Source organism: Cyprinus carpio, chromosome B13, assembly GCF_018340385.1.
Source record: "Cyprinus carpio isolate SPL01 chromosome B13, ASM1834038v1, whole genome shotgun sequence".
Classification (NCBI taxonomy): Eukaryota; Metazoa; Chordata; class Actinopteri; order Cypriniformes; family Cyprinidae; genus Cyprinus; species Cyprinus carpio.
Genome location: NC_056609.1, coordinates 27,530,729 through 27,548,471, shown reverse-complemented (window position 1 = coordinate 27,548,471; position 17,743 = coordinate 27,530,729). Strand labels below are relative to the sequence as shown.

Sequence of the window (17,743 nt, the reverse complement as noted above, 5' to 3'; positions counted from 1 at the left end):
ATACAGTAGCGAGCATTGACTGAAATTCCTGGCCTTTGAACAGTGAGATTGTGTGAAATGGGCTGGGACTGATGCATACGAGCATGTGTGTGAAAACAAACCTCCCTCCTCTGAGCCTGGAGAGCATGAAATGAGCAAACACTGCCAATAAATCTTTCAAAGTCCTCATTTTCCGCCTCCTCTTTCCACTCCTCCGACGGGAACGAGAGATCTCGTCTTAATCCAGATTAAGTGATCGCTGGTGCTCTGCTTCTGAAGTTACTTGACATGTTTGACTCAAACTTAGGCACAAATGGAAGTGGAAAACTTGAGGAACGTCTAGAAATGGACACACTCAAAGAAAACTGGAGACGTGTGTAAACAACATGGTTATTTGATGCTTTCTGAGTACAAGGCGAGTCAGTTGTTTGGACAAATGTTCTCATTTTTATAACTACTTTGCACATTTAACATCCAATCATCAAAACTGCTGAAGAATACATTTAAGTATGTGAAATGTACATTTAAGTATGTTTAAGTATGCATAAAAATGTAATTCCAGCTCTGGACATTAACCAGCCAACTTCATGAGGTGCATCCTATGATGCTTTATGAAGGAGTTAACGTGTGCTGCACTTGAAGCATTTCCTTCTAAATAAATAAATAAATAAATAAATATTCAAGCATTTAAGGAGAAGACATTATTACGACCAGTTTTAAATATTACAAGAAACAAAGTATGTCCACATTTTTGTATATTTTCTATATATATTCATTAAAACTAAAACAAGCAAACTTTTCTTCTTTAGAAAAAATTAGAAAGCTATGTCACTGAAATTAAGTAAAGATTGGTTTAAATTTTATTTTATTTCTCATAGTACAAAACTGTACCTTTTAGTGCACAAGTGGCCGTCACTGAGGTGGTACCCTGAAGGGTACAATTTTGTACCTCTAGTTGTACCTTTAAAACACATTTTGGGTACATAATTGTACCCTAAGCACCTTTTGTGTACCTTTAAAGCTACAATTATATTTTTTGTTTCTCTAGGAACAAAATTGTACTTATGCGGTATCTTTTTTTCTGACAGTGTATGATTTCTGAAGTCTAGGAAAACAGTGTACTATAGACTTCATTTATGGTGTAAAATAAAATATTTTTGTACCTGCATGTCGTGACTATTAACTGACATCAATGGACCATGAACATGCAAATGTGCTACTAAAACAGATATTTTAACTGATATCACCTTATGTTAAATATTAACTAATTATTACTAAAATATTATAATCTCTGGAGGTATTTAAAGTAAATATTTGAGGTTACATGGACTTTACAACACTTTCTGCTTTTGTTTAATAAAGAGCTGCTTGATCATTCTAAATATACAGAAGGAAGAAAGTCAGGCAGTTTTGGAACCACACGAGGGTGAATAAATGATGAGAGAATGTTCATTTTTGTATGTATATAAAGCAGAGGGAATCCAGGTTCTGTGTCCTGGGGCTCTCTTCACTGTGTGTTTTAATGAGGTAACAGCAGCAGTATCTAGTGTCCCTCCTCACTGAGGTGCAGCCAGGTGCTGTCACAATACAATCCACGACTTTGTCAACACACAGCTGAAGAGGTTCATCATAAACCTGTTTCTTTAGTCTTCCCTCCTACTTGTCCTCTTTTCCACTACTTCACATTCTCTAGTGTCTCGCCGAGATTCTCAAAGCCTTTATGCATCTCCAGATGAAAGACGACTGAAGAGGGACAGAAGAGAGATGAGTGTAACATCATGAAAGATAAGAGCGACTGGTAGAATATAATGGGAACAATGTGCTAACACAACTGATTCGATTTTAATTTTCCAAATTTAGGGATTTTATTTCTTGAAAGAAAGGAATAGTTTTATTTAGCATGGGTGCACTGAATTGATCAAAAGTGACAACATTTAGAATGTTACAAAAGCTTTATATTTCAAATAAGTGATGTTCTTTTAAACTTTCAGTAATACTTTATTTTAAGGACCAGTTCTCACTATTAACTTGCATACATATTGCTAGCATATTGGCTGTTTATTAGTACTTATAAAACACATATTAATGCTTTATTGGACTTTAAAATAATGTGTGACCAAATTTTCTATTATGAATATCCTGAAACAAAGTATCATGGTTTCCAAAAAATATGAAGCAGCACTGATTTAACTTTAATAGTAATAAGAATGGTTTCTTAAACAGCAGATTAGAAGCAGTATATTAGAATGATTTCTGAAGCATCATGTGACATTAGAGACTGGAGTAATGATGCTGAAAATTCAGCTTTGGATCACTAGAATAAATTAAATTTTAAAATATGTTCAAATAGAAAATGGTCATTTAAATTAATAATAATATTTAATATTTTTACTGTATTTTTGATTAAATAAATGCACCCTTTTGGTGAGCATAAATGACTTCTTTTCAAACCCATAAAAATAATACTAAAAAAAACAACTACAATAATATTCTATTATATGATGATGACTACTTCATCAAACAAAGCATACAAATCAAACACACAACGACTATGTCCTTTGATTTATTTCACTGTCACGATTCTTTTGTCAGTGCTTTTTTTGTCACTGAGGAACAGTAAATGTTGTGTTTGATTTTGTTTCGGATTGTCACAATGTAACTAGATGAATGTTATAAAAACAGTTTGCAACGAGTGTCTCCGCTGACTAATTATCCTGCTAATGACACATGGAGAGTGTTTGGGGTTTGTGTCGAGGCCTGTTTGTGACAGTTTTAGTGCTAAAGTTTAACCACGTTTCCTGCTTGTCCAGACGGAATGAGTTCATGGATTCACTTGGTCAGCACAAATGCTTAACCTGTGGTCAACACATACACAGATATTAGCAGAAAGAGCTGTGTGTTTCTACCTCAATACGATTTTTATTTGCATTATGATGGACTTTTAGTTTTTCATCACACATATTTTAGAAAGAGTTGCTCAGCAATGGATGCTCTGCAGTGAATGGGTGCCGTCAGAATGAGAGTCCAAACAGCTGATAAAAACATTACAATAATCCACTCCAGTCCATCAGTTAACATCTAGTGAAATGAAAAGTTTCGTGTTTGTAAGAAACAAATCCATTCTGTAAGAAAACAAATCCAAATTATAAGAAGAAAATCCCACTGTTGCTTCTGGCCAAAATCCATTATCCATAATATTGCTCTATCCAGTGAAAAAGTCCATCTCCTGTTGTCCTCTCACATCAAAATCCATCCACATAATTGTTTGTTCAGTTTTGCTTGTAAACAGTGCTTGATTTGTGCATATTTCTATTCTGATTCAAATAGAAATGATATTATGAATAGAGGACACTTTGCAAGATGTTAATTGATGCAGGTGTGGATTACTGTGATGTATTTATCAGCTGTTTGGACTCTCATTCTGACGGCACCCATTCACTGCAGAGCATCCATTGCTGAGCAAGTGATGGAATGCTACATTTCTCCAAATCTGATGAAGAAACAAACTCATCTACAGTACATCTTGGATGGCCTGAGAGTGAGTGAACTGTCAGCAAATGTTCATGTTTGGGCGAACTATTATTTTAATAGCTTCATTTTGAATAAAATCAGCTGTATAAATGTCCGGTCACTTTCTACACTATTATTGTTGTAGTAATTAGCTGGTCTTGGCCGCTACTTCTCCCACATGTGAAGATTTCAGTATGACTAGATTGTTAAAATGCACTTCAACACCTTGATAGCACAGCTTTATCAGCCTTTGAGTTTAATTGACGTTATTTCAGCACTTTCTAGGCCCCAGACTTCCTAAAAGTCCGGGGGGATTTCCTTTTTCTTCCAATGTATTTTTGTCATGTTATAATTAAAAGATCAGAGGTAGGTGACTCATATCCTGAGTGGAATATGAAACAAATGTGAAAAGATGTGTGTGTGCGTGCACATACGCCCCGGGCCTTGATATGAAACATATAAGTTGACTGTGGAAACATGTTGGTTTGTCTGAAGAGAGGATGCAGTGATAAACTGGAGGAACAGCCACTGTGAACTTATCCAGATTCATTCTCAGTCTGAATCTTCAGAGGTCTAAGATGATGACCTCCACAGCTCTTAAAAAAACAAACAAACAAAAAAAAACCTTCCTATAAGAGTCATTTTCATTTGATATGGTTTTTGAGTTCGTCATGGTTCTTTGGAGATGCACCAAAAACTTTCTGAAGTCCATTATAGGTTTCTGGTTTCATATACAATACATACAGTACCATCCAAAGTTTTGGAGTCGGTGGGAAATTAATACTTTTATTCATAAAGGAAGCATTAAATCAATTAACAGTGACAGAAAAGACGTTTATAATATCACAAAAAAATTCTGTTTCCAATGAATGCTGTTCTTTTGAATTCATCAAGGAATCCTTTAAAAATGTATCACGTTTTCCACAAAACATAACAGCACAACTGTTTTCAAAATTTATAATAATCAGAAATGTTTCTTGAGCAGCAAATGATTTCTGAAGGATCATGTGACACTGAAGACTGGAGTAATGATGCTGAAAATTCAGCTTTGCGTCACAGGAATAAATTATATTTTACATTATTCTAATAGGAAACAGTTGTTTTAAATTGTAAACATATTTCATATTTTTACTGTACTATTGATCACATGAATGAACTAAAAAGACACTAAGAAGTCTTAACAAGCCCAAAATGCATATGCAAATGACATTTCACAGCTTCGGTGGGAGGATTTTAAAGAGTAATGACCCAAATTTCAATCTGTTTCTCACACAAGCTAATTAATGACTTCAGAAGACTTGAAATATATGCATATGGACTTCTTTTATGATGTGTTTTGTTTGAAAAATGTGGTCACTGTGAACTGTCGCATGGAAAATAATTTCAGAATTGTCCTTTTGTGTTCCACAGATAAAAACAACAGCATATGGGTTTGGACCGACATGACAGAGAGTAAACAAAGACACAATTTTCAGTTTTAGCAGTGAACTATTCCTTTAAGAAAAAGAGTACAAACTGTTTTGTGGTTCTCCTGTTGGACCAGACTGTGAAACCTTTTAGCAACTTCAGCAACCATAATTAAGAGACTGTTTGAAGACGTGTTACGTTTTGATTGTTATAATGAGCAGAATCATTTATAGGTTTTCATCACACAGATTAAAGAAATCTTTTTGTGGTAACTTACACCTACAATCATAAAACCGTGGTACAGCGCACATGAAATATGACGTGGCTTTAGAATAGCATGATAATGAGTCTCCTTAATTAAGTCTTTGTCTTAAATGCCTCATAAATGTCAGTCTTTGGTGATTTGTAGCGATGAAGGTTCTTAACCTCTGACCTCTATGTCATCTCCGTGCATTAACAGTCCCTCATCCTTCCACCCAGTGTGTCTCTTCCCTGCAGTCTCCTCATCCAGCGCTAGAACTCTGTGTGTGTGTGTGTGTTGGTGAAGTGTCCAGATTCTTCAGATGTCTGGGCTTCTGCTCTCTGGAGTGCCTGGAATATTTTGCATGCCTGTCACTAGACTTCTGCAGCAGATTCTCATTTGGGCCCTTATCAATCTGTAAAATCTGCATATATTATTAGGGACTATATTCATGTATTTTAAGTACCTTCTAGAAACAAGCTTATGCAAAAACTAGAAGAATTTGACATATTTTGCACTGATCTGTGATGTGTGTGACACAACTCAAATTTACATTTTCTTCAGAAAATTAAAATCAAATGGAATATCTTTAATTTAGTACATTTTTAAATTCTTTTATATCATTACATTAATACATCATTGTGCAACTACATTCTAACTATTTGCACCTATATCACTGTTTACAAAACTAACTGTTGATAATTGAAACTACTGAAACGCAAAGGTTCAACTGAGTCTAGTTCAGTTCTTAGATTTCTGGAGAAACCAAGATCTTGCATTGCATTGCAAACCACAGAACTTTCCTGGAATGAACAGGGTTGGTTTCTCAACTCATCGCTGTTAGTATCAGTCTTGGATTCATACACATCAATGCATTTGATTGGAAAATTCATGATGAGATCTCTGTTTATTCCTTTAAAGGTGTTTGAAAGGAAAAGAAATGCTATGATTTGAACGTTTTAATTTAATTTAATTTAATTTAATTTAATTTAATTTAATTTAATTTAATTTAATTTAATTTAATTTAATTTAATTTAATTTAATTTAATTTTTGCAGAAGAGAAACATGCCTAGAGATAATGTTTTACACTTTTAAAACATGATAATAATGATTTAGTTATTCTCCACACATTGCAAATGCTCCCAAAAATGTTTCATTCGCTTCATATTTCAGATACAACACCTGATCAAATCTTTACTAATTTCTTTATATTGCTTCTATACATGAATATAGTAATATTTATATTTTAGAAAAGCATTGTTAGTTTATTTATTTATTTTTACCTGTGAAGACCTACGTGATCTTTGTAATCTGTAGCTTATTGAAGTCTGTTAAATAATATCTTTGCGCTCTAATTTATCGTACTTCTTAAATGGATGTGTTTTTAGTTCCTAACTGGTAGTTAAACTCTGAACGAGGTTTTGTTCTGCCTACTGTATCCACAAGGAAGTGGCATATAACGCTTGATGGGCCGCAGTTTGAGACCATCACCACAACCACTAATGGCATCACTAAAGCTGCACCACAGGACCATTTACTGCTAACGCTTGCTGTCCAAAAGTGCCAATCTCACAGTCAGGAACACCACAAGTTTCTTGACTGGCTTTGTCATTCATATAAATATAAAAGAGTGCTATTTGAAAGACCAAAAATCATTTTCACACAGTTTTCCACCTTTTACTTACAGTAAGTGACACTGGTGAACCACGACCATTTTAAAAATATAGTTTTCCTGGTAGGTTTGATCCCATGTCATTCAGCTAATGGCACTATCAAGACATTAAAGTCTTTATGCAGGACTATTTTCAGGCCAGTGAGCAGCCACATACAGTAGCAAATAACTTAATGGCAGTTAGTTTTGCATGTGTAAGAATCTCTCACATTACCTTTATCTAGTTTATCAAGCTTTTCTGATCTTATTGAGGTCTTCTATACTAAGTAATGATCAGGACTAACTATAGTACTTGTGCATGGTTGACTTTTGTATGTGCCATTACAAGTGGATTATTGCAAAGAACACCTACGCAGACATTATCCTACAATTATTCTGTTCTCTATAATTTAGGAGTTCAGGTATTTGGCACACCTGAAGTCAAATTGCACCAAACACTGTTTAAAGTGTTTTCTTAATGAACATAATGAATATTTATTCTCATGCCGGTTTCCATGGAGATGAAATGTGACATCATGTTTTTCTAAGAATTCTTGCCCTCAAAGTGATGCGGGGAGTGAGTGTTTGTTCTCCGTGTGAATAGTTTTTCTTTTCGTCTCCTCTCTGAGTAAAACAAACTCTGCATTTTGGTAGGATTGTTTTGAAACCAAAAGCTGACCAAACAATTGTCCGGCATAAATCATAACTTTGCTGTCAATAGACAGAAGGGCAGCAGGCTGGTCACGTGACTCCCTTTGGAGGTAAAATAACACCGTAGTGTCGACATCCTCACTGAAATCACTCAACATTAGCATAACAGCAGGACTGAGCTGTAATGAAGGTTAAGCATCCGTTAGGAGGCTGTTCTCATGCTCAAGTCCATTAGCTGTGTTCTGATTACTCTATTGACTAAATAAATGACCAGTGTTTGTGATTGTGTGTTTTTCTTATTTATACTGCTATGTCATGAGCTGCTTTCCAACTTGCATACTTCTACTAACTGCATTCATAGAACACGAACAGAATGAATCTGTGTAAAATGTTTGTTAAACAGTTCTTTGTTAATAGTTGTATTCAGTTGGACAATTGACATCATAGGGTTTGAAGGATGATTCACACTGAAATTTGTTCTATTCGTGTAGTCAGTATTGTTTGGAAGCCTGTTTCTGCATCTGAATAGAAAATAAAAAAGTAGTTGCAACATTTATATCACAATTTGGAATAAAAACTCAGAATTGTGAAAAAAAAAAAAAAATCTTGTATCATAATTTTGAATTTATATCTCACATTTTTTTTTATTATTAACTTGCAATTCTGTGAAAAAAAGAATTCTGAGAAATAAATTTTTACTTTCTAACAATTTTGAGTTTATATCTTGAATTTCTGAGTTTACATCTCCCCGTTCTTAAAATTTGAAAAAAAAGTTTGAATTGTGAGATATAAGTTCAAAATTGTGATACAAGAAGTTGCATACATTTTTTTTTATTAGTGCAAATATTATGATTTTAAGTCATCAAATATCTCTCCAAACATAATCATTTCTGAAAGTTAAAGGGTTAGTTCACCCAAAAATGAAAATTCTGTCATTAATTACTCACCATCACGTCGTTCCAAACCAGTAAGACCTTCGTTCATCTTCAGAACACAAATGAAGATATTTTTGACGAAATCCGAGAGCTCTCTGACCCTCCATAGACAGCAAGGGTCCTACCACGATCGAGGCATTGTAATTTTACGAAGCTACGAGAATACTTTTTGTGCACAAAGAAAACAAAAATAACGACTTTATTCAATCATTTTTCCTCTTTGGGGACAGTTCTCCGCCATTATGATCATAGATCATGGTAGGACCCTTGCTGTCTATGGAGGGGCAGAGACAGATGAATGAAGATGAATGAAGGTCTTGATGGTGAATAATTAATGAGAGAATTTTCATTTTTGGGTGATCTATCCTTTTAATTGCTGAAATATGTGAGCTTGTGAACAGGTTTCAAACATTGAAAAATTTGAATTAGCTTTTAATTTTTGTGTTTTCCATTTGTAAAGTTTTAGTAATTTTGTTGTGTTTTTTTTTTTTCTTCTTAGCTTTTTATGTCTATATGATTTTATATATATATATGATATTATATATATATATATATATATATATATATATATATATATATATATATATATATATATATAATTACTATTTTATTTCAGTTTTACTTTAATTTTAGTACATCAAGTTAAATTAAAATTTAAAATATTTCTTTGGCAACTAGCAGAAAAACCTGAAAAAGATTTTGTATTTTATTTCATTTAATGTTTATTTTATTTCAAGTGACAAAAATGATTTTTTATAGTTTTAATTTTACTTTCAGTTAATTATAACAACCCTACTTCAGGGGTTGTGGCCAGTAGCCTATTAGCTGAAAAAGCGTGTGTGGTTGCATCTATAGCATACTATTTAAAATGTTTTTCGATTTGAGACACATTGGCTATGTTCAGATTAGCAGTACATAGTATGCAAATATAGTTTTATGACAGGATTCCACTAGCATGCAACATGATGAGGTGATTTGTGACAACATGTTGCATTAATGTGCAGTAAACTAGTATTCATTTCTGGAATGCATGCAGCCATGTTCTTACTTTCTCTTTTTGCAGTTAGTACAATTTTTAAGATGTTAATGAATCGGATATTGTTTGTGATTTATACCGATGGTTAGATCCTAACATCTTCAGCTGGATGAGGAGGAAAAGTGAAGGACAGCGCGACGTGACCCACCTCTTTCAATTCTGTCTTTTTCTCTCTGACTCTCACTAGCTGTTCTATTGTGTTTGCTAAATGTGGCAGGCCTGTAAGACAGCCATAAAAACAATGTAAATCTGGCTGGGACAGGCGATGGGGAAGCGCGTGAAAGACTGCATAGTCCATCTTTTATTTCACACCCCTAAACCTGTGGCCTGTCCCCTCCTTTTCCCGTTTCCCTCTCATTGCGATCCAAACTGTCACCTTTTATGGGAGTGTGTGATGGCTTCACTGTGTATGAGTGAGTGAGAGAATCTGGGCTAAAGAAAGAAAAGCCGTGATCGAAGGCCCCATTCACTGCTTTCTTTAACAGCCTTATTAGCTGGCTCGTTCGGAGTGAATGGGAACGTTTCTTTTATGAGGAAGGGGGAAAAAAACAGGAGGCTCAGGCAGCCTGGTGGAGAGGAGAGAGGAAAAACAAGAGGGAAAGGCATATTCGCCACAGTTCCCTCCTCTTCTCCTAATCCCGCTCTCCTCCGCGAATCTTTAGCTTTCTCCTTCGGATCGGTGAAAGGGCCTATCCAATGGAGAAGACAGTTTGGAAGGAGAGTGTGGAGCGCAGCAGGGGGGCCCCTCATTCTCTGACATTTAGGGGTCATTGATTAGGGAGCCTCCCTGTGTGAGCGCTGGGACAGAGAGGGCTCCACGGGGGAGCTGCGTGAGGGAGCCTATCAGGCACAGCTAGTAATGCTGGGAAAATGACAGGCTCCGTATGCAACAGTATGGATGAGATGTAGTGTAGTTTACACAGAGATTAAAGGAAATTACAAATCCGTCATTATTTACTCAGCCTCAAGTCTTTCCAAACCTTTTATCAAACTACACAGCTCTTTTGCATATGAAAGACTGTTTATAGTGCCCATTTATTTTAAGATCCAAAAACAACAACAACAAGAACAAAAAAGCTATAAAAAATTGACTGATAGTTTTGTATTAGAAAGATTGACAGTTTTCTGCTCTTTTGAAGCTCTGAAATCTGTGATTTTCCATAAATCCATGAAAAAAATAATAATCAGAAACCATGACATTGCTTAAAACAAGACAAAATTATGATCTAATCATGGCAGTTTTTAACAATATTCAATATATATATAAACTAATATTTTAAGAGTTTTAGATTTAAAAAAAAAACCTGGTTTAGACTTTCAGAAAAAGTATACACTACTGGTCAAAAGTTTGGAATAATTAAGATTTTTTTAAAATACATAAATACAATAATATTGTGAAATATTATTACAATTTAAAATAACTTTTATATTTTAATATTTTTTCAAATGCAATTTATTCCTGTGATACAAAGTTCAATTTTCAGCATCATTACTCCAGTCTTCAGTGTCACATGATCCTTCAGAAATCATTCTAACATGATTTCAAATAATATTTCAAAATGTTTTACTGTGTTTGTGATTAAATAAATGCAGTCTTGGTAAGAATTCTTAAAAAAAAAAAAAAAAAAAAATCTGAATCATTTTAAATCTTTATTTTGTTAGATTTGTCAGCAGTGGATGATCTTAAATTGTCCAGTACAGTAAAACTGGATGTTTGTGAAAATATCCATATTAAATTCTCAACATATTATTGCATTAAAAAAAAAAAAATCAACATATACTGAATGAATCTTTAAGATGTCACAATGCAATTTCTTAACTTTTACAGACATACTTTGTCCGATAGAATGTTTTAAAATGTCAAAAGTGTCACGACCCAAGTATGTATGCAATTTAAAAGGCCCGGGGGTCTCTGGGGCCCCCAAAGGGTTAATAATCCGACAGATCTGCCACTAGGTGGCGCTGTTGCGGTGAATGTATGGCATTCTGCAGCACTGGAGCTCGTGCAGGGGAGGAAGGAGACCCCCAGTTCCGGACAAACTTTGCAGGATTGCGCAGAACTGTTCGAGTCGCTCGCTCGGAGGGAGCTCCAGCTCCGAGGTCTGTGATTGGAGGAGAAAGACCGAGTCCCAAAACTATCAGCCAGGAAACGTCTCGGGTTTCAGGGGGGAGTGACATTTCTTCAGGGGGTTGGAAGGAGAGAGAAAAAATCTGTGTAAACCTGACAAAGCGTCTGAGAACAGCCAGTATCCTCAGAGACTGCGCTCGTGTCACTGGATGTGTATTTTGGGATGGATGTTTTATTCGGTGTTAGTTGCAATGTCGCATCTCGTGTAGCTGAAGGCTGATGCGCGTTTGCACGAGCCGTCTGGTGAAGCAACAGCTACTTGGTTTACGGACGAAAAAAAGTTTCTGGGACGCGTAATTTTTTTCCTCTTCTGGAAGGATTTACCCAAGCGCGCACGGATGCTGTCGGTGGGTCGCTATTGGCATGCGATCCTGTCGTTAGTGCCCCGTTGGATTTGGGAATAGGGAATAGTTTTGGTCGCATTCCTGACTGGATTCGGCCCATGAGCTCCCTGTTTATATGCGGATCCTGAACTTCACTAGCAGCTCCTTCTCTGTAAGTTACTTGTGTTTCTGTTTATATTTTAAGCGCAGGTTTGCTCGTCTTTCATGGAAATGCAACTTTTTCGCATGTTTCATTACCTTTAACTTTTATAATACGGAAATGTATCTCAACTAAATATGGTTATATATTACATTAAATGCGCACAAAATTCTAGGCTATATCTAAGGTTACGTGGAGTCCACTGAAAATGTCATAACTTCTATCTTTTGTGATGGCCTTGTCAGACTCTTTTGTCAAGGTTATTTAGCTAAATATATTCACTTAGTTTATTTAAATGTATGCACACTTTCTTGCTTGCTTTTTAATGTATATATATATATATATATATATATATATATATATATATATATATATATATATATATATATATAAAGATAAAGACAGCTTGCAAAGTGTAAAATTATGAATGTATGCTTATTATGAAACATCTACTATATAGGTGATAGCCTACTATCACTTTATCAGAAAACATAGAATTTTAAACTGTCGTCTTAAATGAAAGCCAACGCTAATGTAATACGTGATATAAAAAAATCATAAAAGTAAACGGTCATAAAAACCTGATATATGAACGTTTTTTGTTATTGTTGTGAAATATTGCATAAAGTCAAAAATAAGTCAAAATGGTTAAATCACCACTTATATTTGTAGCTCCTCCTCAAGCATAATGATTTTCAAAAAATTTGATTTTAATGCATTAAACAGGGCAATCATTTAAAACGTGCACATTTTTAGAACACTCAAATCTATTTAAATTCAAATTTGGATTCAGAATTAAAAAGCAACCATTTCTCTGTGTGTGTGTTTTCTGGAACAGTCTGGCCTACCTGTTGTTTCCTTTTATTTTTTTTCCCTTTCTTTTTTTTTTTTATAGTGTCGTTTAATCATTGTAGTGGCAATTAAAGTATCCTCAGGCTTTCTGCCCTCAAATCTGTGGACACATATAAAGATCTTATAAAAATGAAACAGACTGACACGTTTGCTTTAGAAAGTTTACTTTGCCATTATTAATAATTGGGTTTTGGATTTCCTTAGTAAATAGCCTCTTAGTGATAAACTCACAGAGCAAAGCTCTATATTATTTGCAAACTCTAATCTAATCATAATTTAGATGCTAATTAGAGTTGACCTAATGATCAAATCTGTCCATTCACAAAGTGATCTAGTTAGTTTTCAATAATAAAATCATGATAAACTCATTAGGGTTGTTTTTTGTTTTGTTTTTACTTTTATAATGGTCCTCGATAAAGAACGACCATTAGGTTCAAGTAACAATTCAAATGTAATCAAAAACACAGTACAGCTGATTCCAGGGGAATATCAGTGTTTTTATTTGCATTGGCATTACATCCTTTGTTGGACGCTGATTAACGCCTTCAGATTGCTTCTGCACGCATTACGTGCCGCAGACAGGAGTCTACTAAAACAACGCTTTGCGAGAAAAGTTCTCTAAAGGTGACGTCATGTATTGCATTGGGAAATCTTTTTCAAAAGCCTGCTCATGCAGCAAACCCGGGAAGCACTATCCAGCATGAGCAAAAATGCGTCTTGCGATCTGCATTAACGTTAGTAATCAAACCTGTGAAGTTTATTGAATGGCGCATGATTAGAAAAGAGAATAAATTACAGTGCTCGTGTCCGAGCTCGTGTTACAGCATCAAAATCCTGCATTGCTCACCTCTCACGGTCAAAAAATAAAATTAAATAAAAAAAAAAACTGGAACGCCACCAGCTGTCAATCATCCCCAAAGCATTAAAAACTGCTATAAATGCACGCGCACGATCACAGAACAGATCAATACTGCATTCACGCGCCAGATCTCCATTCATTTTCAGTGGTCTTGTTTTGAATGTTTGAAATCACATTTTGTTTGTGCAAATGAGTTCTAAACTGCCAATAAAGTTGTTTCTTTTAGAATAAGAATGGAATGCAAGTCATGTGATAGAAGTGATGAGATAGATCGTTAGAAAGTTAAATATGTAGATCAATGTATATCTTAATGCTTGGGATAAAAGTGTCTACCAAATGTCTAAATGTATTTAAACCAATACATGGGAACAAAAATAGTTTGTTTGCTAAATGAATTAGCGCCCTGATAAAATAAATCACTGTTTAATAGTGATGTTGGAAAATGGTCTTCTACATTAGCAGCCTGTCAGTTCTGCAGAAAGTTAGCCAAAGTTGCAGAGGCAGTGGCTGACGGAGGTGTTTTGTCGGGTTAGTTTGTGTAGGTGTCAGATAGGTAGGTCTAAAGCATCAGAGCTTTGGTATGTCTGTGGCAAGGCTCGTTTAACAGCATTTTGACACGTGGATCTTTAGTTTCTATCCGTCTCTTTCATAACTAGGCCCACGCACTCTCTGCAAGATATAGCTGTATTTCAGAATCAACTGATTTAAAAATATTCACACTAGATATGTAGGGCCATGCTATGGCATTTTAACTAGAGTGTTTTATGGATTGTGTATGGCAAAAATACTTTTTTTCCCTAATTGTTTCTCCTCTTGTTTTTATTTTGGGGATGCCCTGCCCCATCACTGTCCTCTCTGCTGCCCTCCTCAGCCCAGGTGATCAGTGGGAATTCCAGTGAGTGACCGACCGTACAGCCTGCAGTTCATGGTTGGGTGGTGCCCCTCAGATGGGATCCGTGTCCAGGGGGAGGCCGAGGAGGGGGGGATGGGGAGACACGCCCACTGTTGACGGGATGTCCACCCGGGGGTGGCTTCTGGGTGCACTCCTGCTTTTGACCCTGGCAACGGCGTCCGTGGCAAGGCCATCGTCAAAGATTGCTGAAAAGGTGGAGACTGCGAGTGAACGTGAAGGTAAGGAATAAGAGCGATGGAATATCATTCGAGGAACATTCCTAGATTTTACAGCAGGATCTTATTAGGAATTCTCGATACTTCAGCGGTGACAGGGAAACAGATGCTTCTTTACTGCTTAATCGCTATAAAAACAACCTTCTTTTCCTACGCAGCTGCACCTATGTGTGAAAATATTTGGTTTTTATTCGGGGAAGTCTTGGGGAAAATAATGAATTTGGGTGAAACAAAACATTGCCGCACGGAATTTCTCGTGGAATAGGTAGGATTCCTCATGGCTTCATACATCATTAGTTAGTGCAGATTTATGGGATTAAACTTTTCATAAACGGTTGTGTTCAGCCCTTCAAGACAGCCAGGAAAGTTCTGAGGAGGTGCTGGTTTGCAATGATGTGTGGTTTGGAGGTTTTATGAATAGCTGAATGCAAACCCTAGGAAGTACTTCTTTTGCATGGAGCACGTCTTTGAAACTCCGATAATTATGTGAAGAAAGCGGTTTAAGCGTATATCTGGCATCTTTGAACTGAGAACCCTGAGGTTTCATAATGTATGGAATTATTTTTCGTATGCTATATACTCACAGCAGCTCGTTTCAAAAGAGTCGCTTTTAGGATTTTTGTGGTTCCACTCGTAACGTCTCTTTTCCTTTCTCCCCCCATAGTTTCTCTCTCTCCATCTGTCTGAGTTTAATGTTGTTCAGAGTTGAGGACCACACACATACCTGCTTGCTTGGCATGCAGATGCAAACCAACCCGTATTAGTTTGTTTGGGAAGAAAATAAACCTTATATGCTTTCAGATCTGAATTAAAATGAAACGAGAGATTCTCCGCTCCGCTCTTTTTGGAGGTTTCCTAACTTCCTTTTAACGGGATGTGGTTTGTCATCATCTTCAATCCTAACTCTAAGTAAAAACACTCATTTTATTTGCTTCTTTGGCACTTTCTGAAGGGGTGAATTCCCAGTGCCGTGTCCTGGCCCAGTTTTGCCACATTCTACCATTAGTAGTTGCGATTATTGATGTGATTTTTCCATTTCGTTTGGGGCAGCAGGTAATGAAAACTGTTGCGTTGGATAAGTCTGCTTTTGTTCCTCTGGCTTTAATCACTATGTTAATTAAAGGGTTGTCAAACACAATCACTGGAAGCGGCCACCCCACCCCCAACCAACACTTTCCAGATGCCCTTTGACCTCAGGGTTAAAGGAGGTCCATAGTAGGGTTAAATGGAAAGTTCAATCTAAAATAAAATTCTGACATTACTCAACCTCACCTTGTTCAAAACCTGCTTGGCTTTCCTTTCTACTGAGAATTCAAAGCAAGATGTTTTGAAGAATTTCTGCTCTTTCCAAACAGCTTTTAAAGCCATTTTTAACAATTAAGGATTAAAATGTTCACCGTCTTTTGATAAAGATTTGTTAAAAATGAAATTTAAGTTGTTATTCACTGAAAATTGGAGTAGACTTTTATATGTTGCTTTTTATCCTTGAAACTTCTCTTATTCTTCCTTTTTATGGAAAAGAGCAGCTTGGAAATGTTTTCAAATATCTTGCTTTCCACAAAATAAAGAAACTTACACTTGTTTAAAATGACACAAGGGTGAGTAAGTGAGAGATTCTGTTTTTCTGGATGAACTGTTTCTTTAAGAGTAAAGCCTTGCTTAACGTCTCAAATACAAAAGACGTTCTGTTGCGCAATATCACGGTGCATTGTTCTACTAGTTATCTTTTGTCCATAGTCAGATGCTTAATTTTTCATCTTCTAATGCTAAGTGGTGTATGTTGTGGAACTTTGTAAGACGATTTGCACTTTTCTCTCCTATCATATGATTGAAGATTACGAGAGGTCATTACGAGAGGTCATGTGACGGAGGATTAAGTGGTGTCATGTGATGCGGAAAGGCTGGGAGGTTTTGGTGAAAGGTGGAGAGCGCTAACCACACCAGTTTCTTGTGTTACAGACGCAACTCAAGTAGTTGAATGGTTGTGCTATACATGTTTACTTTTTGTACCAATGAACACTATATGTATCAGTACAACAAAAAAAGCTTGCCATTAAACACTCACCCCTGGAGGGAAACTACAACACCCCCCACCTGATGCATGCAAAGCCCTCCAAGGGCTCGGTTGTGTTTCTGGGAGGGGTAATTGTTTGAGATAGCATATCAGTTTAGAATTCCTACAGAGTTTTAACGTGAGTTTATGTGATAGAATTATTCCATTACCTTCCTGAATCGGCAACGTTGCTTAAACTTAAATGAGTTTTATTTGGAAAAGGCTTCACTGTAGACGTGATAAAGGCTGGGAGAGCGGTCGAAATCTTCTCAGAGGTTGGAAAACAACACATTGTGAAAGTGTGGGAAAGCAAACTTGGATCAAATGTAATCTGACAGGGCTTAGAGCACAATAGAGTTGAAGATCTTCGCCCTTTATTCTCTCATTCTCTGCCGCCCCATAAGGTTTGTGGTTGGAACCAGAGGTATGGCCAGGCTGACCCAGTGGTGGAAAATGTGGAATCGCATACGCTTGTTCGGATCATTATTATTTGCATTGTGCGATTTATTTATTGTCGTTGGAGTGGTTCTGCTGGTGTTTTAGTGTGTGTGTGTGCCTTGTTGGTTTGGACAGAATTAGACACAGTCAAACAGAGCTTTGATGATGTTTAAAACATTGGCTGGAGATCCAAGCCAATCTCTCACTGTCTTTCCCGCCATCACTCTTTTTTCCAGAATCGGAATCATCCCCAATTCTTTGCTCTCTGCCTTTTTAGCCCGAGGGTTTTCTTCTCACAACCCAGACGTTCCTGTTCACGACAGTGACAATACCCAAAGCATAAACAGCAGAACTGTGAGAGATGCTCAGCCTCTCGATAAGCGTGCCTTAA

The 17,743-nt window shown here is 36.2% G+C and overlaps 1 protein-coding gene across 10 annotated transcripts in view; it reads left to right on the top strand.

Annotated features, from left to right (window-relative positions):
- Positions 1–11,470: 11,470 nt before the first annotated feature.
- The window catches only part of LOC109100701 (fibroblast growth factor receptor 2), a 50,585-nt gene continuing 44,312 nt past the window's right edge, over positions 11,471–17,743 (top strand). For 4 of the 10 annotated variants that reach the window (XM_042737527.1, XM_042737525.1, XM_042737526.1 and 1 more), the window contains exons 1-2: positions 11,471–12,034; positions 14,605–14,864. In XM_042737527.1, the coding sequence (XP_042593461.1) occupies positions 14,681–14,864 (184 nt within the window). In that variant the 5' untranslated portion in view covers positions 11,471–12,034; positions 14,605–14,680. The remainder of the gene's footprint in view (positions 12,035–14,604; positions 14,865–17,743) is intronic. The other 6 variants (XM_042737529.1, XM_042737524.1, XM_042737521.1 and 3 more) reach the window with 2 other exon arrangements.